This window comes from Euprymna scolopes, chromosome 2 (genome assembly GCF_053919585.1).
Source record: "Euprymna scolopes isolate OS-2025 chromosome 2, ASM5391958v1, whole genome shotgun sequence".
Taxonomy (NCBI): Eukaryota; Metazoa; Mollusca; class Cephalopoda; order Sepiida; family Sepiolidae; genus Euprymna; species Euprymna scolopes.
In genome coordinates this window covers 152,523,493-152,547,345 of record NC_136483.1, presented here as the reverse complement: position 1 = coordinate 152,547,345, position 23,853 = coordinate 152,523,493, and the positions used below count along the sequence as shown (strand labels likewise).

The 23,853-nt window shown below is 33.8% G+C and overlaps 1 protein-coding gene across 3 annotated transcripts in view; it reads left to right on the top strand.

Annotated features, from left to right (window-relative positions):
• The window catches only part of LOC145297742 (major vault protein-like), an 84,976-nt gene that overhangs the window by 46,223 nt on the left and 14,900 nt on the right, over positions 1 to 23,853 (top strand). For all 3 annotated transcript variants that reach the window (XM_080143979.1, XM_080143969.1, XM_080143987.1), the window contains exons 6-11: positions 2,234 to 2,359; positions 3,163 to 3,273; positions 9,046 to 9,171; positions 15,907 to 16,065; positions 18,026 to 18,270; positions 19,861 to 20,058. In XM_080143979.1, coding sequence (XP_080000105.1) covers positions 2,234 to 2,359; positions 3,163 to 3,273; positions 9,046 to 9,171; positions 15,907 to 16,065; positions 18,026 to 18,270; positions 19,861 to 20,058 — 965 coding nt within the window. The remainder of the gene's footprint in view (positions 1 to 2,233; positions 2,360 to 3,162; positions 3,274 to 9,045; positions 9,172 to 15,906; positions 16,066 to 18,025; positions 18,271 to 19,860; positions 20,059 to 23,853) is intronic.

The window sequence follows — 23,853 nt, the reverse complement described above, 5'->3', positions numbered from 1 at the left end:
ATTTTCTTCCGAATCTTTGGATTCGGCATTAAATAACCTGAAAAGGGTTGATATGCCGTAAAACAACCAAACAATCAACGTCAAATGTTAGTCCCTAGGAAGGGTGACCCCTTGATTGAGAACTTCGGCAGAAATAAAATAAAACAAAGTGACAACTGTACTTTATGTAATTGTTGATTACTCAACACGTTCTCCATTACTTCATAAATTCATCTTTTGATAAGACACTCCTGAAGAAGATCGGAGGTTATTTTATCTATATATTAAAACCCTAATACCTCTAATGGACGCGTATTATGGTTTCCAGATTATAAATTATTCGCTCAGGAGATCCTATTTCATTTAAAAAAAAAAAAAAAAAAAAAAAAAAAAAGGAAGGATAGTAGATAACATTCTACGAACATTAACTTAATATATAGATACTAGTGTTGGGGCGATTAATCGGATTCACGAATTGGAAAAATCGAGACTTTTGACATATATCGAAATCGGAAAAATATGTGCCTAATTTCCGATGCCCAAAACGATTCTTTTTACTGTCTGTTTTATTTGATTTTGTTTAAAACAAAATCTTTCACTGTTGGTAGAAATGTTAAAAAAAAAAAAAATATTTATTGATTTTTAAAAAGTACTAAAAATCTATAGATGATCTACAAGTTTGTTTTTACGTTTGAGAAAATATCTACGCATTTAGCATGTGTTTTCATGGTAACCGGGACGAATAACAACTCTGTTAAAATATTTAAAGTTCTATAAAGAATCGGAATCGGTAATTGTATCGGAATCGAGAATTATATTGGAATCTGTAAAAATATTAGAATTGTCACATCACTAATAAATATGTTCATTTAATGTTCGTAGTATGTTATCAACTTTTATCCTTCTTTTTAATAAATAGGATCTCCCGATCACCGCAGACGCAATGTAAGAAAAAAACTTAAATGAATAAAAATTTCTCTTTTGGGCCAAACATGAAACTAAAATATACCATCTTGGTCTTCTGGCTAGGATCCGAGGGTAGTATCTGTTCTGTCTAAGGATTATATAATGATATTGTGGGTTTCCATTCACACCAAGCGTCCATACAATGGAAATATGTCACAGACTACTATAAGAATATTGAAGATAAACTGTGATAATCAGATATATTCTGATACTAGATTTTACTGAGATAAATACTTTTACAGTTTTAATAAAAAGGCTACAATAATATCGTGGGATCTCCATTCCAGCTGAACGTCCACGGAATGCCCGGCAGCAATATATTACATATGAAAGACGCCACTGTGGAATTTCCACAGGTCCTGCTAGTTTTATATGAATAAAAATATTAGTGCATACACCGGCACAGGATTTTTTTTTTCCTTTTTCACGGAGTAGGAGCTACATTCGTTGCTAATATTTCTACTACATCGAGTAAAGTTCACTAAATAGTCAAATCTTCCACACAGTATTGCAAGGGAGATGAGAACAAGAGAATACAACCGGGAATCAATCATAAATGACATTAGATGGTACTCTTCTTTTTAGCATTTTGGATATGAATTCAGAGATCTCCTGTTATAAGTGACAACCAGGCAGGAAAGATCTTCTCAAAAAGCTGAAAAGTTAATAAAAATTGATACATTGACTTTAATTAAAAGTGTGGAATGAGATCATCCTGAGGTTACCGGAAAAGCAGATTAGTAAATAAGAATTTGTATTGTGACTGTGATTGTTATAATTTAAAGGTTGAGAAAAAAAAAACGAAAATAACATTTTTAATGTTTGTCTTTGGAGTTATTTGATTCATTTGAGGAATGTGTTTAAAGGAAAAATTCAGAATTGTTACCGATCAAGAAAAAAGAGAGTAAAACTTAGCCGAAGTAAATAGATGTGCCATTATTTACTCCCTCCAGCGGGGGCTGGGCAGTTGATTGTATGTATAAGATTGAGTATGCTAAAAGACTATTGGCATTCTACCACAATGAAGTGCAAGTTCGATTCTTAATTTTTTCCTGCAACAGATTTTGCACATTTTAGAACCAGTAAAGAACTGGACAGAACATAACAGTTGAAGAATGGAATCGGGTTCCAAATTTTTTTTTTTTTTTTTTTTTTTTGCTAGCCTCATTCCCCAAATCTTTAGATTTTGTGTGAAATCTCTAAACTTATGCCCATCAGAAATTGGTAGATTTATGTCTACTTAAATTTATATACTTTTATGCAACCCTTCCTTTTTTGTTTCTTTCAGAAAGCTCTTCACATGCGAGCATTGAAGACCTTTACTGATGACTTCAATATAGCAAGAAAAAGTGGAGAAGAATGGTTAATAACTATGAAGGACACGGAGACTCATATTCCAAATGTCTATGAAGAGGTAAGTCTAACAAATAACTTAATATGCAATAGATTACTCATTGGAAAGCTCCAATTGGTACATGAAATCACCCTTTAATTACCATTATCCCTAGATCCTCTCTTAGAGGGGTGATACCTATCAGGATCTCATAGTTTAAATAGAATCTACTCTGGATATTACACAGAATATTTAATCCAGTGTTTGACACATAAATTGGTACCATGAATAATAAGTTAAAACCAACAACAACTAATATATACAGTTAAGTTTGTCGGATTTTCAACATCAAACCAAAATAGATTCTATGCGAAAACGTCAAAAACAAATGTCAGCGATCAATTCTAAATATTCACTGACGAGGAAATCTTTTACTGTCTGTCTGTCTCTCTTCTGTCTGTCTGTCTCTCTTCTCTCTGTCTGTCTCTCTTCTGTCTGTCTGTATGTCTGTCTCTTTGCTTTTTCTCACCCTTCTATTATTTTCCGTCTTTTCTCTTGTCCTTTTCTACTTCCTTCTCTTTCCAATGGTAGTGAATATAAAACTGAATACTTGAAGATCAAGCAACGTTTCTACCAAATTGGCAAACAAAGCATTTGAGGCAGTGTGGCCTCTTAGCTTCAGCTTTAATAATAATAATAATAATATAATATTTTGCAATATAATAATACTATGATAATAATATATTTTGAAATATAATAATACTATGATAATAATATATTTTGCAAAGCCACACAAAACATGAAGATAGATTTTCATATTCTGAGTTTTCTCCAATCATGTACCAAGCTCTTTAACTTTTTGTGTTCCTATTTTTTTTTTAAAGGTGGTTGGTGTGATTCCCATCACTACTTTAACTAATCGACAATACTGTGTCATTTTGGATCCCGTTGATGATCATGGAAAGCCACAACTTGGAAAGAAGAAGCTTGTAAAGGTAAGACGTGATGAAGGAAACCTTTTCTTTCCATCTCTCTCACCCCCCTATATAATACATCCAATATAAGTGACTTAATTTTTGAAAAAGCACATCAGTTATTGGCAGGAATTGTGATCATATTAGAATCATATATAGCGCCTGTTTATAATCCTATGGGTACTGAATCGAAGGAGGAGAAACAAGATCATTTCATATATAAAAAGTTAAAGATAAAGTTGAAATATATTTTGTAGTCATCTACATACAGTACTGTTTCGTTGTATCACAACTCATCAGTGCATCTAGATTAGTATCTCTCCCAAGCCGAGGATTGAACCTAGGACCATTGCATTGACAGTCGGCTGTTCTACCCATCGACCCACAGGAGCAGCGCTCCTAAATAACTTCCACAAATGTTTATTCAAAACAAACATTCGTCTACCACTTTTATAGTGCCCAAACCGTTTTGTTTACAAACAGTGAGTCAAAGCTTTTTTAGACATATATAAAATATAAAGCTGAACGTCTGTGTGTGTCTGGTCACGAATAGGCTCCTATATGGTTGACTATTATAAAAAACTGATCACATATGATAGAAGATGTATCGAGACAGGAATGGGTATGTTTGATCTGGCATAATGATGATTCATTAAAATTGTGGGGTCTGCGTACGCGCCTGGTCCACAAAGTATAGAAATAAAAATTTAAAATTAAAAAAAACGTTTACAAGTGTTTTTGATATAGATGTACATAAGAATACTTTGATAAGTATGTTTTAACTTAAATAAGGATGGTATAATAAAATTGTGGGGTCTGTGTTCATACCCGGCCTCCATAGAATGGAAATAGGCACAAACTTTAATAGAGACTTTTCATATCTATCTGAGAAAGTATACTTTGATAATTGTTTCAGTTTGAAGAAATATGGTATAATAAAATTATGGTGTGTTCGTTCGGGCCTGACCTCCATAGAATGGAAATATGTCACAAAGTTTAACAAGGTTTTTTAATATAGATCCACAGAATATTGTGATAAGTGTTTCAGCATGAACAGGTATGGTATAATAAATTATGGGGTTTATATATTTTATTTTTACTTTCATCATATTTTGCTTTGGTTTTGATACCCCAAAATTCGAAGCTATCTTTTTACAATCATTCCTTTTCATAACCTATCATACTTTCATAAATCAGAGTCAATTTTCTGTAGGCTGTTTTTGAACCCAGTCTACGATGGGTACTTTTGCTAGTATATATATATATATATATATATATATATATATATATATATATATATATAGTCTACAGAAGCTTTGAGTAAAAAGAATGTAAAGATAAAGAATGCAGTTTAAATTCTCAGAAAAAAAGAAACTAAATTTAACCTATCGCAAACTTAGCACCTACATAATCCGACGTCTAAAAAGTTTATAATTACAAAAGAGAATTCATTTATATAAGGAGAGAAGAAAAAAAAAAAAAACTAAAATTTTTAAATAGAAATAGACTTAACATTTGCATGAGTCGATTTCTCAAACGTTTTCAATTATAAAAAAGAATTTAACTATATAAGGATGAAAAAAGAAAACCTTAACTAAAATTTTTAAAATAGAAAACGGAGATCCCCAGCTGTCTACCATGTAGCTGTTTCGGAGACTTAAAAACAGGATAGCTGTTAAATACATGGCTCCTCAGCGGATAATACCACTTCCCCAATAAGAAAACATGGAATAATACGGTTACTATTTATACTAATATATAAAAATAAATAAATAAATAAAATACTAATCTATATATCTATAAAAGTGAACGTGTCTGTGTGTCTATGTACATTTTCATTCGCAATAACTCTGTTAATTTTCAGTCTACAGACTCGAAATTTTATATACAGGGTACTGAGATTTGGGAATATCTATGTGATCGGTTCTCGGCCAGAAATTTCGCTGTTAAGGGGTCAAAATTCAATGATTTGACCTTTGAGAACTCTACCAAACTCCTCCGACAATTTTGAGTCTAAACACTTGAAATTTTATATATAGGTTCCTTGGACATGGATCTAACTTAATAATGTAATTTGAGACCAAAACAATAAATTTTAAGGGGTCATAATAGGACGTCAAAGTTTAAAAAAATTGACCGTTTTTTTTTTTTTTTTTTTTTTTTTTTTTTTTTTTTTTTTTGCTCAGCATACACCTCCAAACAACGCCGGGCACCGATGCTAGTAATATATATATATATAAGTAAATTTAATAAGATTACAAGATCCATTCTGCGACATGCTAACTAGTATAAATATGAGAATAAAAATGCATAAAAGCCTAAGTACCTTTGGTACCAGAAAGGCAAATAAACAAAGATATTATTCTAAGTTGAACATATTGTCTTTTCTTTTTTATATTCAAGCAAGTTATAATCCCTTATATCCAGACATTTCGAAAACAATATTTTTCTCGACAGTCGGAAAACATCTTATGTAATAATAAACATATATACTAATGTTTTAAATATTATTTGAAATATTAATAGAATGTGCTCTGATGACCTCATAGCACTTGTGTCCCCTCGACATAATTACCCCCGACCAACCTGACAAGCAGCAAAATTTAACCCTTCCACTGTTTGACGTCCCTAGATGCTAGAACACCTTCTACTGTAATGGTTTCTTCCCTCAGACTGCTAGACTTTGTAATTCCCTGTTTCCTGACTGTATTTTTTTTTTTTTTTTTTTTTTTTACATGGCCCGAAGGCCACTCAGGGATAAGGGTTATTGCGTGTACAGTAATCAATGAGATAGCATTGTTGTAATCATTAGTATTGGGGGTTTTGATAGTGTCTTACTTAAGGGGGCGGTTTGTCAGGAGTTTGTTTATGTTGGGCTTGAAGACGTCCAAGTTGTAGTCAGGTGGGAAGCAGGCAAGCGGCAGAGAGTTCCACTGGCGTGCAGTTCTAAGAAAGAAGCTTTGCTCATGGAATCTACGTTTGGATTTAGGCACAGATAAAGAGTTGGGAAAATTGACAGTAGTTTCAGCTGTATTAACCTACAGAAGTTTAAATGAAATGTGAACAAACATCTTGTTGCTCAACTCCTCACAGTCCCTTGTTAGACACAATCCCAAATAGTTATTTTGGGGTAAGGGGATACGAAAAAAATTATAAGATATGTTACTGTTTTAAAGAGGGTTATTATTTTATTGCAAATGTTTTTTTGTCTGCTTTTTAGGATTTTCAGTTATCTGGGGTCGTGATCAGACGATTCCAATATTTTTCCTGACTTCAAATACAATTACAGATTCCGATTCTTTATAAATCTGTAAATATTTAACTATAAAATTGTTTTCCTGATTACCATAAAAACACATGTTAAATGTGCAGATATTTTCTTAAACGTAAAAACACACTTGTGGGACTGATCTCTAGATTTTAGCTTTACTGATAGTTTAAAATCAATAAATATTTATCATTTTTTCATTACTACCAGCAGTGGAAGAGTTTGTTTTAAACAAAATCAAATTAAAAAAAAAATAATTAAAAAATCGTTTTTGGCATCGTAAAATAGGCACAGATTTTTTTATACCGATTCCAATACCCCAAAATGTTCCAATTTTTCCGATCTCTGATTCCGATTAATCGTCCCAACACTAATCTGGGGATGCCTAAGAAAAACTCTTTGCAAATGTCTCGTAGGAAATCTTTCCTATCGGTTACAGTGTATTTTGAACCGATGACACACTCTCGCTGTAAATTTCAAACAGTTTTGTGGAACCACATGTATATATCATCTTTATTATTTTTCCGATTTCAAGACTCTCAATCTGTTCATTTTTATTGCACAACCCACCAAGCTATCGACTACACCAGCTTTCTTAATATATTCAATTACATCCTACTGTGCATCTTAGTATGTACTCGTACTTCCTCAATCTCGTACTACCAGATCAGATAGTCTGAAGATACTGTCTTTCTGATCTAAAATGCACCTATCGTTATTTTATTTTTCCTTTCTCTTTGCAAAACTCAATCATGTTCTGCAAAGCCCAAAACAAAATCAACAATTTTCTTCTATAAAACAACCAAAACAAACCAAACACTATGAATAAATATTTGAAGATATGATGAACTTCAGGCATAAACTTTTACCAAAATGACTTTGCATAAAATAACCCGAAAAAAGTTGATGTGCTGTCAAACAAAACCACCAAACTAAACACCATGAATAAATATTTGAAGATATAAACAACTTGAAACAGAAAAAACTTTTAGCAAGATGGCTGGGTTCAGCATTAAATAATTTGAAATGAACTGATGTTGTAAAACCAAATCAAACCAAATCTCCATTCAGTCGTATCAAGAATCTGTTTTTATATGCAACACCGTAGATCAAGTTGACACCTTTCAGCATGCGATCAAGTTCAGTCAAATTAATATGTTGTGAAAATATGTTGATATCATTAAAATGTGGCCTAAAAATAGTTAAGTAAAAGATAGGTACATTAATAATGATGACGGTGATGAAGGATGTCAATGTGTCAAATGAAAATAGGTTATACCCTGTAGAGAATTGATCATAATTAATTCAAGACTTTTCAACTGACGAGAACCGGTAAAAAAAAAAAAAAAAAAAGCCGAGCGGTGATCGCGGACATGACTGACAGCTGTCGAGAACTGCTAGCAAAAAAATAAAAATGCAATTTATTTTGTTAAAAATTGTGCTTTTTTTTTTTTTTTTTTTTTTTTAAATATTTATGTAATTTTTTTTTTTTTTTTTTGGGGGGGGGGGTTATAATGAAGAGTGGAGGGTATTTTTATTTTTTATGTTTAAAATCATTTGGTTGAGGGTTTTGATTAGTCAATGGAAATAGGACTTTTGAAATAGAAGCAGCAGACGACTTTCGGGTTTCTGAATAAACTGGAAGCAGAAGAAACATTTCCCTCACAATAAAATGGCATACACTTCATTGGAAAAATGCACCCAGATGCCTGAAGAAGCAGTCATTTTCTGTCAAGGAATTTAATAGCCTTGGAGGTCACTGTGATTCTTTTTGTGATTAACATGATCAGCATTAACGATAGCCTTTTGGCTAGGAGCTAGGTGTGGTACCTGTCCTGATACTTGCACTTCATCTTTTCTGTCCTTGATCAGTGAGGTAAAGGCTCGTTCCAGATTACGACAATTTTTATTTCTGTTTCAATCCAGAGTGTCCCTTTTTGGGAAGCTGAGTTTTTCCCACATTAAAAACGGTTTTTGTATCTAACTTTGCATTTGTGGCGAGACAAGTAAATAGGAACTTGTGATCTCGTTTTATTTTATTATTAAAGTATAATATCTATTCGGTTATTGGTTGGAAGAAAACCCTTTCTACACTGAGGCAGTTTTAATTTTCGACCCTGTGTCTTACTATGCCCTCGTAGGTAAGCAAATAAAACCAAACCAAATCATTCTTCAGACTACTGTCCTCATCTTGATTATCATTTTCACGTTTCAATCAGTATAACCTCCGACCTTTTACATCGACTGAAACATTGTGAAAATGACACTCAAGATGAGAACCTTGTTCCAAAGAATCCAAATAATATGAATAACCAATCCTCATCTCAAAATTCAGAAATGCAAACCAAACCGATGTTTATGCTTGTGTTCAATTTGTATATTGAAAATGGGTTCATTCCGATATACAATAAGGTGTAACCCACAGATTATTTTATGAGCTTCAATACAGGCTTCATGATTTTTTTTAACTGGTTATTGAAATTTATTTTTCCTAAATTAATTTCTTGATGCTCATTTTATTCAAGGGAGAGAAGTCATTTTTCCTGATGCCTGGAGAATCTTTATTAAATGGAATACAAGATTTGTACGTTCTCCATGAAGATGAAGCATTAATCTGTTCTGCTGTCGAAGCCTTTTCGGATACTTCAATGGTAAATTTTTTTGTTTTGTTTTTTGTTTTTCTTTGTTAACTTTTTGTGGACTAACCGGGTCCTGATAGATCCCAGTGATTTGTGTTGTATTAAATATTTTCCGTTATTTATCGCTAAAAATACGCATATTGACTGAATTTAGTCATCAGACGTTTATGGATATTCACAAGTATTAATGGCCTATGTTACGGGGGAGCATTTCTATAAAATAATAATAAAAAAATCAATAAAACAGTTAAAAATGTGTACTAAAGTATTCTAGGCGGTACTAATAATCAAATCCCCATAGTTTTCATTCACGAAATAGCTTAAAAGCCACAGTATAGCCATAGAAATTTTAGAAGGATCTAGAAGGTCCCAGAGGGTTCTGCAATAATCTAGAATGGGTTGAGGTGCCATATAAATAGGTGTGGAAAGGGAAGCAGATTAGTTATCAGCTCGAACCCGGTAAGGTAATTCCGGTCCCTGATTTGTGGATAAGTCCAGCTGAAAGAATCAAAAATGAAAAAATAAATACATCACCTCATCCCATGGAAAGTCTGTAGAAAAGCCTACTGGATTAGTGGTAAATAGAATTTTTGAAATTTTCTATATATATATATATATATATATATATATATATATATATATATATATATATATATGGAACCAAGAATTAGAGAAATTCTTTTAAAAGGCAACTTATCAGGATAATAAAAAGCTCAACATTTGAGGTGGAGCTTATATACAAAAGGAAAAAGTGAAAAAAAAAATTACAGTATAAATTTATATGCTAAAATAACGATATATATATAAATATATATGCTAAAATAACGATATAAATATATATGCTAATGCATATGAATTTAATTGTTCATGCAATAGAGATTGCATCATTAGGTATACAGGATATATATGCTCTTTATACCTAGGTATTTCGAAGTCTAATGCCTCTAATCGAAATTATTTTAATGTCCTTATCGCTAGATGTCACATTTCTTATCTATTACCCAGCACCTCCTCTCCTCTTCTGCTAAGTCCCTTTCTAAAGAAGTTCTCTAATTCTTCTTGGTTCTCTCCACATACATATATATATATGTGTGTGTGCATGTGTCGCTCCCTCATTTGAAGCATCACATTAGTTAAGGAAAAGTTATTCCCAACTAGCATTAAGGTAAAATGCTCTTTCATATCAATAATTCAATTCGTTCAAAAATATCACAAACAAAATAAAGAAATGACATTCAGACACACACACACACACACATATATATATATATATATATATATAACTTCTATGTAATATACTGAGTTCGTGTAATTCAGTAAGTTTTCATATACCAATGAGTTTTAAGCCAGAAAGAGTTGACTTAAGGAGTAAGCTACAAAATTATCATATTTTATAATTGAGCATTTATATACTGTGGAAGCAAAATCAAAACTTCAAACAAAAAGTGTATTTCATTTTACGACAAAAAGTGTATTCCATTTTACGTTACAATTGTTTCCATGTCCAGTCGAACAATTTCAAACATATCGCTTGAAAATTTTCCAAAAGCAGCATTTCTTCAGACTTTATGAATAAACACACTTTTGACAATAGAGCATTTTTGAAGAGAAAGAAAAAAAGAAACGAAAAATCAAACGAAAGTATCCTAAACAGAAAATGTAATTGCAGAATACCTAGAAATTGTCCGTTGGATGGGAAATAGTGTATAAATGCGAGATAAAAACCGACAATACTAAGAAGATATATCTGGGAGCCACGGGAACAGTGTTTAAGGACAGATATAGAAACCACGTAGTATCATTTAAAAAGGAACCTGAGATAGAAACTAATAGGGATGGCGTAAACGATAGTGGGGTGGGGTGTAAAAATCAGCATTAAAAACAAAAAGGAATACAACTGCATTGGGTGATTGGATTAGGGAACTTAACAGAAATAATGAAAATTTTGAATTAAAATGGTCAGTAGTAGACACGGGAGGAAGTACAGCCCCGGGAAATCAAAAAGGTGCAATCTATGTTTATTGGAAGCCTTCTATATAGTGAATTCCAAAGAGGAAATTTTGAACAAAAGACTAGATGTCATACAGGGATGTCTTCACAGGAATAGATTTCTGCTATCACACCTTAAATGTAACTGAGGTATAACTTTTTACAACAATAAGGATCATCGGTTGCTAGGATTAAATTTTAAGGTAGAGTTAAATAGCTAGAATTGTTATAATCTAAATGAAGGATCAAAATCTAACATGCGAATATAGTTTCTATTTTTCTAAATTGGGTAAGAAATATAAATATAGTATAAAGCTCATCTAAAAATGAAATTTTTCTCCATAACGGTGAGCATTTTTGTATTCAGTTGTAGCAGTATTGATGGTGAAATAAGTGATACCCTCTTCAAATCAATAAAACAACTTAACAAACTATTTTTTATTAAAAATTAAATTAGCAATATTGGGAGCTGAAAATTAGTTTAATTGATTTTGTCATCTGACATCTTAAGTTGGTAAAATCCATGCTGATTTACTTATTTTCTTACTTCACTCCCTGTTCTAAATGTTTTTACCCATAAATGCAGGAGTAGACATCTTCTCATCGGAGTGAAACACATTTGTAGCTATTGGGTGGTTTTGCTGTCAGAATAATAATTAGTGGATATACAATATTTTATTTAGATACCCAAGAATATAACACACGAATTATAAGACATGAGCAGTATAAGTGATTAATAACAGATGTGGGTATGACCCATGGGTAAAAAACAATTTTTTAAGATTAAAAACATCATTTATATCCTTAATTTGTTAAATAAGCCACTGTAACATGTTGTGGATCTGTCTGATTAAATTAATTATTAAATCATAGACGCCTTCTAGTAATCAATGAACCGAAAACATCAAACGGCCTGAATTATCTCCCTTTAACTGTTATAGGAAATAAAAATTCGACTCAGTTTCCAACAGAATTAACTAGTAGCAATTAACATAATTGGATTATCTCCCTTCATAATTGTCTTTAGAAACTATATGAAAACATTCAAGTAGAATAACAATAAATTTTAAAACATTAAATAATAATAGATTAGAAAACCTCACTCGAATTATTGTACAAGGACTTATATAATACAGCCTTTTTATTTATTCTCATATTCAATTAAACTTTAAACCTAAAATGGTCTTATCTCTAAGTACTCCAATAACGATAATCTGTAAACAGTACTTGCCACTAATAGGAAACTAAAATTAACCGTAACGTTATTGCTACTATAAATATAGAAATAAAAATTAAAAAAACTCTTTTTATAAAAAAATTAGTTATTGGGAAATAAAGAAACAGCAAGATCTAATTTAGGAACTCAACGAATGGGATATATAAAAAAAAAAATTTTTAAATGGCTTGGGGTTTTCTATGAAAACTTCTCATGACTCTGTTAAAATAAAGATACGAAAATTAGGCGATATATTAATATTTAAATGGGCTGTTCCATAACTACAGCAAAGGTAAATGTTTCTCACATGCTTTTTTTTTTTTTTTACAAGGTAGTCACCACTTATCAAGGCCCGCCGGAAGCCACTCGGGGATAAGGGTTATTGTGTGTACAGTATGTTAGTGTTGGAGATCTGATAAATTGTCTTAAGGAGGCGGTTCATCAGGAATTTGTTCACATTGGACTTGAAGACATCCAGGTTGTAGTCAGGTGGGAAACAGGCAACCGGAACAGTTCCACAGGCGTGCACTTCTAAGAAAGAAGCTTTGTTCATGGAATCTACATTTTGATTTAGGCACAGATAAGGAGTGGGGAAAATTTTTGATAGTGGTTTCAGCTAGGCAGGTGTTTATCATGAACGATTGGCGAGGGGGGGGGGACCAGAGATTGGAATTCAGATGAGCAACTGCCATGGTAGTAACGATAAAACAAAGACATGTTCGCAACGTCTCTCCTGTGGGAGAGAGGTTGCAGGGAAGAGAAAAGGGCATCACCCATTAAGCCACAAAACCTATTTTGTACTCTGTCAAGGCAGGATAGGCTGTTTTTAGCAGCTCCTGCTCAGATGTGGCAGCAGTACTCCATCCTTGGACGTACTTGGCTTTTATGCAGATAGAGAATTGCATCAGGGGTGAGATATCTTCTGGAGTGGTAGAAGGATCTTACCATTTTTCTAGCGAACTTGGCAACTGACTTGATGTACGTATTCCATTTCAGGTCAGGGGTAAAGGTGAAGCCCAGAAGCTTATCAAAACATGGAACTTCCCCTAGACGAGAGCTACCCATATCAATTGATGCCAGATGGGGATTAGAGCGTTGATGATGTAAAGATAGGAGCTTGGTTTTAGATGCTTTTCCCGTTAAGGGAATTTTTCTCTTTTCTTTCTCTTCAAAAATGCTCTATTGTCAAGTGTTTATTCATAAAGTCTGAAAAAATGCTGGTTTTGGAAAATTTTCAAACGGTATAATGTTTGAAATTGTTCGACTGGGCATAGAAATAATTGTAACGTAAAATGAAATACACTTTTTGTTGCTATCAACAAAGTCTTGATTTTGCTTCCACAGTATATATATATATATATATATATATATATATATATATATACACTATTATTTTTATTTGTTTTTTCTTGTGTGTATATGTGAGAGCACTTCTCAACCTATAAACTCAATAAATATTTGATCTACAGACTTGAAAGTTTTATTGGGTATGTAGGATATTCAGTGGAAAACTTTTTAATCAGTTTTCATCCGGGAAAAAAGTGCTGCTAAGAGGTTAAAATTGAAAAATTGTTATTTAAGGGTCATTAGATTTGTATTTGTTTGTCAACTGTTTCACAAATGCGCATGCGTGAATTGTTCACATGACAGATTATTTATGTTACGAATAAGTAAGCTCAAAAACACTTTTTAAAGATCGTGTAAAGCTAGCCTAATGATTACATACTTGATTCATTGCCTTTAGGTTTTGGTTTCGATCTCAGCTCGTGTATTTTTTTTTTTACTTACAAAAAGTTTAGAAAAAACATAATACTCACATGCACATGTCTCAGGTTCTTTCCTTTTTTATATATTACTTCATTTTTTTAAAGAATTTAATATTACGTGTAATATCTGCAGTATTTCTGTTTATAATAAGAATTCTGCATTAATTAAAATATTATATTTATGCATATTTTATGGTCGGGCAACGTTGGGCGGCCTGCTAGTATCTATCTTTTTCTCTCTCTCTCTCTCTCTCTCTCTCTCTCTCTCTCTCTCTTTCTCTCTCTTTCTCTCTCTTTCTCTCTCTCTCTCTCTCTCTTTCTCTCTCTTTCTCTCTCTCTCTCTCTCTCTCTCTCTCTCTATATATATATATATATATATATATATATATATATATATATATAACTACATTTACTCACATAAAATTAATATATACAAAAGTATAAATTTATGCGTAAACTTTAAGTATTTACTTCAAAAGTGCTCGATACGTAGTTAGAGTTAGTTAGTAATTTATAAAATATATATGGCGATTAAGCTACACTGAATATTTCGCGTTTCATCCACTCTAGGATTCTTCAGGCTTATGCGCGAATTTTGTAGTTGTCTGTCGTTTTTATATACGCACCTTCTATTGAAATTTTAGTTAGCCAATCAGCTTTCTAGTATCCACTTCGCCCTTCTTATTAGTCAATGAACATGCACTTACAGGACAAAGGCCCATTTGACCTCTGGTTGACCTGATTCTTTCTGTGTACTCTATTTAGCCTGGATATCTAGTGTCTTGACCTGTTTTAAATCTAGGTTAGGGTATTTTTTATGTTAGTTTATATAGTTTTACATATATATATGTGTGTGTGGTAGTTTATGTATATGCATGTTTATTTATTTTATTTATTTGTTTATTTTCTAGTGTTTTTGTTAGTTTTAAAATTATTTTGTATCTCTATCCTAGAGTAAATTTTATCCTGTGAACACAGTTGTTCGCTATTTCTCTCCTACAGTTTAATGGATGTTGGGGTTCTTTAAAGTACAGGATAGCAAATTTTTCATGAAGGCATAATCTACATGGCTCGTCTAGGTCTCTACAGGTGTTTGCTTGTCTTACTATTTTCCATTGTCCTATAAGTGCATGTTCATTGGTTGATAGGAAGTACGCGGTGGATACTAGAAAGCTGATTGGCTAACTAAAATCTCAATAGAAGGTGCGTATATAAAAACGAGACAACCACAAAATTTGCACATAAGCCTGAAGAATCCTAGAGTGGATGAAACGCGGAATATTCAGTGTAGCTTAATCGCCATATATATTTTATAAATTACTATATATATATATATATATATATATATATATATATATATATATATATATATATATATATATATATACGGGGTGACCAAAAAAAAACAAAAGCTAAATGGAGGCCATCTAGAACATATGCTGTAGAACGGAGAAAAAAAGGCCAAAGACCCTAGTGTTTTGATGTGATGTTTTGAATATAATAAACTAGTCATGACCAAAGTTTCATTTCATTTGGACAAAACACTAAGAAATGGTGCCTAATTAGATTTGGGGCGCGTTTTTTTTTTTTTGGGGGGGGGGGTCACCGCGCGTGTGTGTGTGTGTGTATACATTTATATATATATATATATATATATATAAGAAAATATAAAAAACGATAGAAGACAACAAAGATGTCCATGCTAATATTTTTTAAATAAAATCCCTTGCTCAGAAGTTATAATTATGTATATGATATCATTATTTTATTTTTTAGGATTCTACAACTGTTTCCCGACAGCCAGGCGACAGATGGATGATTCTTGGTCCAAGAGAATATGTTCCTCCTGTGGAGGTCAAGGTTTTGCACCAGAGCAAAGCAATTGCGCTTGATGAAACAGAAGGAATATATGTACGCGATATCAAATCGGGCAAGGTTAGTAAATTTTATCTTTTTAATCATTTGTTAACAAGGATAAATACAAACAGTATAGGGAGAAGAGGAAACTTTGATGGTATAGCCATGAGAAGAGAATAGATGAAATGTGGAACAATCGAGGAACTGATATTGATGGACTTTGGAGAAAGAGGGATGAATACAAACCCAGTCAGAGATGGCTTGGACATTAATTTTTTGAAGAAATACTTCCAGAGAGAGTTTGAATGCCTACTAGACATGATCCTAGCAGAAATGACAAAAGACCATGAAAATTGGCAGACTTTTATCACTTATGCAGTTGGCTCAACAAAAACTTGTTTGCATTGGATTTGAAAACGAGAACTTGTTTCCATTGGACTTGACAATGGGAACTTGTTTTGATTGGACTCGAGAACGGGCGGGAACTTGTTTTGATTGGACTCGAGAACGGGCGGGAACTTGTTTCGATTAGACTTGAAAAAGACCATGTTATCGTCAGCTGGGAAGCATCCCCAGTGTTTTATGTTCTGCAGATGGGTAGTTCTAGAAAAGAAACTTGGTTATTGAAGTTTCGTTTAGTTTCAGGCAGAGTAGGGGGAGGGGGGTTGACAGTTGTTGTAGCTAGACGATATTTTCTTGCAAATCTGAACCATGTTGATTTGAAAACGTTTTTACCTGATTTTTGATCGCATTTTTTCAGAGTTTGTCGAGTTGATTGCACTTCACGTACATTGTTGGCAAATCTTACTAGCTACTTATATGAAGTCCTGAGCTAGTTTGATTGCTGCACCAGCTAAGATCTTCGGTATGACCATAAGATGTCTAGAGGTGAGGTCTCATTTAGGGGCTGTGAAGGTTATGAAATCGTCCCTCGGTTACCATTGCTCTCAGGTCCACTTTTGCCCAGAGTGGTAATATTTGTAGGGCATCTGGTGCTACCAGATCAGGCAGTTTTAAGATACTGAATTTCTGACAAAAAATGCACCAAACATTCACGTTATTGTTGCTTTTTTCCCTTTGCAGAACTCAATCATATTCTGCAAAATCAAAAGCAATTTTCTTCTACAAAACAATCAAACTAAACACCATGAATAAATATTTGAAGATAAAAAACACTTGAATTAAAAACTTTTCTGAAACTACAGGATTTTGCATTAAATAAGCTGAACATGGTAGATAGACTGTAAAAAAAAAAAAAAAAAAAAAAAAAAAAAATCCATGAATTTTAAAATACAAAGCGTTTGAAACATACAAACTTTTTACAAAATGGCTGGATTCAGCATTGAATAACCCAAAAATGTTTGCTGTAAAACAAAACCAATCTACCACCTGAGGAGTGGATTATTGTTACACTATTAAAGCATGTCATGTACCCGTTGACCTCAAAGGTTCACATCCACATTTCAAGTATGGAAGCTCTAAAATGTAAACAATTATTTAATTTCATTATCAGCTTGAGAATTCTTTTGTTTTATCATGAATATAACAGATCCAAAACATTTTTCCAATATTTTTAAGAGATTAATGTAGTTTGCGTGGGGCATTGTTTAGTGTGTGTATAAAGCTAGTGTGTTTGTATGTGTGTGTGTGTGTGTATATATATATAAGTGATGGGACGAGTCCAATATTTTTTCCGATTCCAATACAATTACAGATTCTGTATTAAATTCCTGATTCTGATACAATTACCGATTCCGATTCTTTATAAATTTTTAAATATTTAACTATGAAATAGTTATTTTGTCTCGATTACCATAAACACACACATATTATTAATGTAATATTACTACCAGCAGTAGAAAATTTTGAAAAAACAAAATCAAATAAAACAATATAATTAAAGAATCGTCCTTGGCATCAGGAAATAGGCACAAATTTTTCCGATTTCAATACCGATACAATCTTAAAACGGCTAATTTTCAAATTTAACTATTTAGGAGAGACCGATTTGTCAAATTTTTTTTTTTTTTTTTCACAGGTCAGAGTTGTTTCTGGGATGTCGTACATTTTAAATGAAAATGAAGAATTTTGGTCCAAAGAATTGCCATCTGCAGTTGAAGAGCTTTTAGGACTCGAATCTGACCCTTTAGCTGAGAGAGGTTGTCGTGGTAAGGTCTCAGATACTACCCCTAAGAAGAAGAGAAAGAAGACAGATGCCGTGACATACAGAGTGCCACACAATGCAGCCGTCCAGATTTATGATTACAAAGATAAAAAAGCCAGGTTTGTCAGAAAATCAGTACAACTATGACCATGTAATTTTTTTTTTTTTTTTTTAATTTTTAAGATTTTTTAACTTTGATGTTTTAATCTATATATCTAGATCTAATACACAGCAGGCCAACACTGCAGCAATGACTAATGACACGCAACACAAGAATACACTTTTCACCCTTGCAAACTGCCACATAAACACCACTAACTTATGTTCTGGTGCTACCAGATCAGGCTGTCTATTGGCTTTCTGAGACGAAATGCACCTACATCGATTTCTGTTTTTGTTTTCTATTCTCTTTTGTAAAACTTCAAATCAAATTCCTGATGAACCGCCCCCTTAAGTAGGCACTTTATCAAATATCAACATTAACGTACTGTACACGCAATAATTCTCATCCCCGAGTGGCTTCCGGGTCTTGATAAGTGGTAACCACCTTGTAAAAAACAAAAAATGCAAAGGCGTCAGTGACCTTTCATGCCGGCATGTCTTAAAAGCAATTAGCTTTGATCAATGTGGGGAAAATCCTTAATGTTAGACAATTCCTATTCAATTGGAGAGGCTCCCCTTTTTTCGAAGGAGCTTAGTTTCCCCAACAAAGAAATGAAACGGCGGAAAGCTGAACTGGCCTTCAGCCAATGTTCATTTCTGCATCTGCGAGCAAGTCAACTTTTGATTGACATCGCTTTTCACTTCGTATGGCTTCGTAGTGTAGCGGTAAGATGTCGCGTTTTCTTTCACTTTTTCGCCTTCGCGTCATTAGTTTGTCACGGGTTCGAATCTGCCTGCCTACTAAAACTTTTTTTCTTCTTTTACACCTTCAAATACTCGGGCAACTCTGGGTACCCTCACTAGTCTATAATATAAATCTCACTTGTCTGTTTAAATGTTTGTATGTATATATGTTTGTATGTCTACCTAAAACTTTCGACAGATGCGACGTATTTTCACAAGATCGGTATTGTTTTGAAGCTCGACTCTTCGGACAACAAATATAGAAAAATTGGCTGAAAACATTAATTCTTTCACCCTTAACTAGGCATTTTTCTACGATGAGGGGTTGCTTTTTTCGACGATATTTTCGAAAGTCATATTCTTTTAACCATTCATTTTACTTAATTCCTTAATAGTTTTTTTCGGTTTTCTCATGGGATGGTCATCTTTTAGTTAAGTGTTACGTGTAATTATATTCATGCAGATGTTTTACATAATTTATACTTGCGTAAAAAGGTTATAGTAAACACAAACCTCTTTTAATATATATTTATACATGCGTATTTATATTTTTAAAAAATTTGCCTACCAAACTCCTATCAGTTTTTGTTTTCAGCAGTGAACGTAAACATAAGAGAAGTAACTCGGGTTACCAAAATATAAAAATATTTAAAACTAAATTTTTCAGAAAAAAAAAAGGCTTTTTGTAATTGTTAAAGGAAAACAGCTTAGTCTTACAAGCATTAAAAGTTACCATCCATTACATTATGTTCAGGAGGACATTTTCTAAAGATTCTGCAATTGTATTATATTTATGTACGTCCGTTCTTCCATCGTGCATGTTTTTAAATTTTTCAAAGACGAGGTATTTTTGTCTCTTTTAGGGTAGTCTTCGGCCCAGACCTTGTGATGTTGGGACCGGATGAGCAATTTACACAGCTGAGTCTTTCCGGTGGTAAACCCAAAAAGCCAAATATGATCCGATCCCTGTGCTTGCTTTTGGGGCCAGACTTTTGCACAGACATAATCACGGTGGAAACTTCTGACCATGCAAGACTCCAGTTACAAGTTTCCTACAATTGGTGAGTATAAGATGCAACATCAAGGTTTTTAACGCGTCACATTTTTTTTTTCTTCTTCTTACTTATGATTCCCTAGGGGCCACTCGAGCATAAGGATTAAAGAGATTGTCAGTTGGACAATGATTACCACTATGGGAGAACCGGAAACAATAAATGGAAAGTATACTTATATCCCTCCCACAGTTGAAAGATGTGACACAAGGTCAGGAAAGTGGGATTTAAAAAGCCAACGACCTAGATGAAAAGCATTCTGACCACAAAATAATGCCTCGACATCCCCATCGGTATTTCCCGATATGGGCGCCTCAGACAATTAGCAATAAACTAATCTCTTCTCAAAGGGTGGGAAGGCAAGGCCTGAGAGGGTAGGCCTCCTAGAACTGCACAGTACTATACACCTCATCCAACAGAACAAATCCGCAACAATAGTCTAAACTCTGGTGACTTTGGAACCGAGGGGGAAAATAGTGGAATGGGCAGAAGATTACTTAAGAGAAATTATCATAGAAGACAACTCAATGTGTATTTGCTTTCATTAGACTTGAAGATGAACATGCTGTAGTCGGTTGGGAAGCCAACTCTTATTTCATAGACAAGATGTTCTAGGAAAGAAACTTTGTTCACAGAACTTCCGTTTGGGTTTTTGTACAGAGAGAGAGAAAGGAAAGCTATTTACCATCATTGTAATTGTAGTTAGACAGTTGTTGACAGCTACCATGAACATAACAATACATTAAAGAAAAGTCAGCAACATCTCTTCTGTTTAAAAAGGTTGTAGGTATGAGAAAAGATGTATCCCCATTAGCTTTGTACTCTGTCAAGAAAAAAAAGAAGTCTTCAGAATGACATCTCCTCAGATATGACCACAGTACTCTATCGTAAGTTATATCTGAGTTTTATATAAGTTGAGGCTTGCATCAAGAGTGACGTATTTCCTGGGGTAGTAAAATAATCCAACCATTTTACTAGCATTTGAATTATTGGTAACAGGTGTGTGTGTTGTTGGCGGCCCACCACTAGCATCCACATACGATTTATGTTCCAGTCTTTCAAATAAGACTCTGATTTTTTTTTTTAATTTTACATAATCATCGCCACTTATCAAGGCCAAGAGGTCACTCGAGGATAAGGGTTAGAGTGTGCAGTAGAAATTGGACAATATAGTCATAGTTATTAATGGAAATTCGGTAAATTTGTTAACTTATATTGAATGGCTCATCAAAAACTTGTTTACGTTAGACTTGAAGACAACCATATTGTAGTCAGCTGGAAAGCAGGAAAACGGAGGACAATTCCATAGGCGTGCATTTATGAAGTCTATTTTGAACTCTATCAAGGCAGGATAAGTCCTTTCTAGCAGCTCCTGCCCAGATGTGGCAACAGAACTCCATCCTTGGACGTACCTGGCTCTTATATAGATAGAGAATTGCATCAGCAGTGCGATATCTACTGGATCGATAGAAGGATCCCACCATTTTTCCAGGGGCCTTGGCAATGGATTTAATGTATGTGTTCCATTTTAAGATCAGGAGTAAAGGTCAAGCCCAGAAGCTTGTCAAAACATGAGACCTCCCCAAGACGAGAGCCATTCATTTCAATTGATGCCAGATGGGGATCAGAGCATTGATGATGTAAAGATAAAAGCTTGGTTTTAGATGCATTAAAAGTAACAAGCCACCTCTTTCCTCATTGTACCATTTGCTCAAGATCAAGACTTATGGTCCCTTCAGTATTTGTCTGCTTATTTCCCTCGCTAAACTGATCTGCTTCATCGCATGAAGCAACTCTGACTCTTATCACTCCTTTGGTCTATCTCGATCTAATCTGCTCGTCTTCTAAATATATCTACTTTTGACTGGAAATCCTAGATGTCCAGTGTTTCTCTCAATCACTCTAAACTTGCAGTAGTGAAAGTTGAAAATGGCACCTACAAAAATGTCAAAAGTCCAACTCTCAAATTGTATTAACATTTCCCTAAAACACACGAATCTCATCAATGGAATAACCTGACACAAATGATGTCAACTCAAATAGTTATCTTTTAAACAAACGTCTTTTTGATGGAATATGATTTTTCATCTAATACCCAGGAGTATTATGTTATGAGGTGTCATCAATAAGTTTTCAGACATTTTTTGTATGGACACTTTTATACTAACAACTTTTGAAAATTATAAACAAGAAATCTCTGAAACATGTGTATACAAGGGTAAATGATATTTGATGTTGAATTTTTTTCAGAGAATGATTACAAAACATTAATTATATCATAAATTTTGTAATTTCATGAGCTATATATATATATATATATATATATGTGTGTGTATGTGACTGTGTGTATGTATTTTGAATTTCATACAAAATTGTTTCTTTTGAGACTTGAAGAGAATCTATGATAAATAAAAGGTGCCTTCAATAAGTTTCCAGACATTTTCCATATGGGTAACACAAATGAAACTAGTCCCCTTAGAAGTAATCTCCTCCGGCTGCAATGCACTTTTTGTACCATTCCAATAACTTCTGGAAAACCTCATGGAAGTCCCCTTGTGTGAGCATGTCAATGACCCTCGACACAGCCTCTTTCATCTTAATTGTCTCATAACGACAGCCTCTAAGGTTTTCTTTGAGTTTAGGGAATAACCAAAAGTTACAGGAAACAAGGTCTGGACTATAGGGAGTGTGAGGAACTGTCTTGATGCTCATGACAACATCTTTCTTCCTGATCTTCTTTGAGCACCCTTAGGACAAACTTTTTGCAAATCTTCTGCATCTTCAGTTCCTCATGAATAATTGTGTGTACAGTTTCCACACTGACATGAAACTGTGCACTTATTGTCTCTATATACACATGTGACCTTTTGGTGATCCCCAAATGAGGGATTCCTTCATCACATACGAGTCAGTCCTTGGTCACGGACCCCAATGTGACCTGTACTCGTCCTTTGCAGGGGACTCAGTCGATCTAGTCGGAATCACTTCACCTTCGGGTTGATAAGTCGCTGCTTCGTCGGTCTGTCACACTGGAAATGAATCAATTTCATGAACATAAAAGACAGGCAAACTCAGATATATCTATTCTACTGGGTAATTCAAGATAGATGTATAAAATATACTTATATACAATTATTCAGATGTTGGTTTGTCAAAACTCGACTAAGTCTCAATTAGATTTAATTACTCTCAGTGTTGCGATGGCGACGGTCAGGAAGAGAGAAGTGGGTTACGACCCTTCGATTAGTATCAGATTTGCTCAAATCTCAGCTCCAACTGACGATTTTGATGCGATGACTCGCTTAGTACAGAGGTGTTGGGGTAGGTTCGGTTGGTCTTTAGACCAATCGCCAGTAAGTATGTCACTTCAGGGGTGTGTGTGTGTGTGTCTCTGCTGTAAATCTGCAACCGCTCTCAGGTCTGTTTCTCACGATCGGAAAAGGTGAACCCCGTGACCTCCCGGTCTGGTATTATACTCAGAGACCAGACGTCCCAGAGTTGGGACTCGCTGGCACCAGAAACAAAATTATATTTCATCATGTCTCCCAAAAGGACATAAAATTGTCACTTTCACCAAACAATCAGTTTTATAAAAATAATGAAATTTGTAACTTAACTCTTCCTTTCAGCAGGATTGGCTGCTGTTGCCCGAGCATACAATAATACTTAACAAATAAAACAAGTACATCTACCTGGCATTCTCCAGTAGTTAGAGAGTCTCCATCTACCCACAATGGGGAGTCCTACCACTCCCAGAGATGGTTACATCACACACACACGACAGTCCTTATCCATGAAATTCTC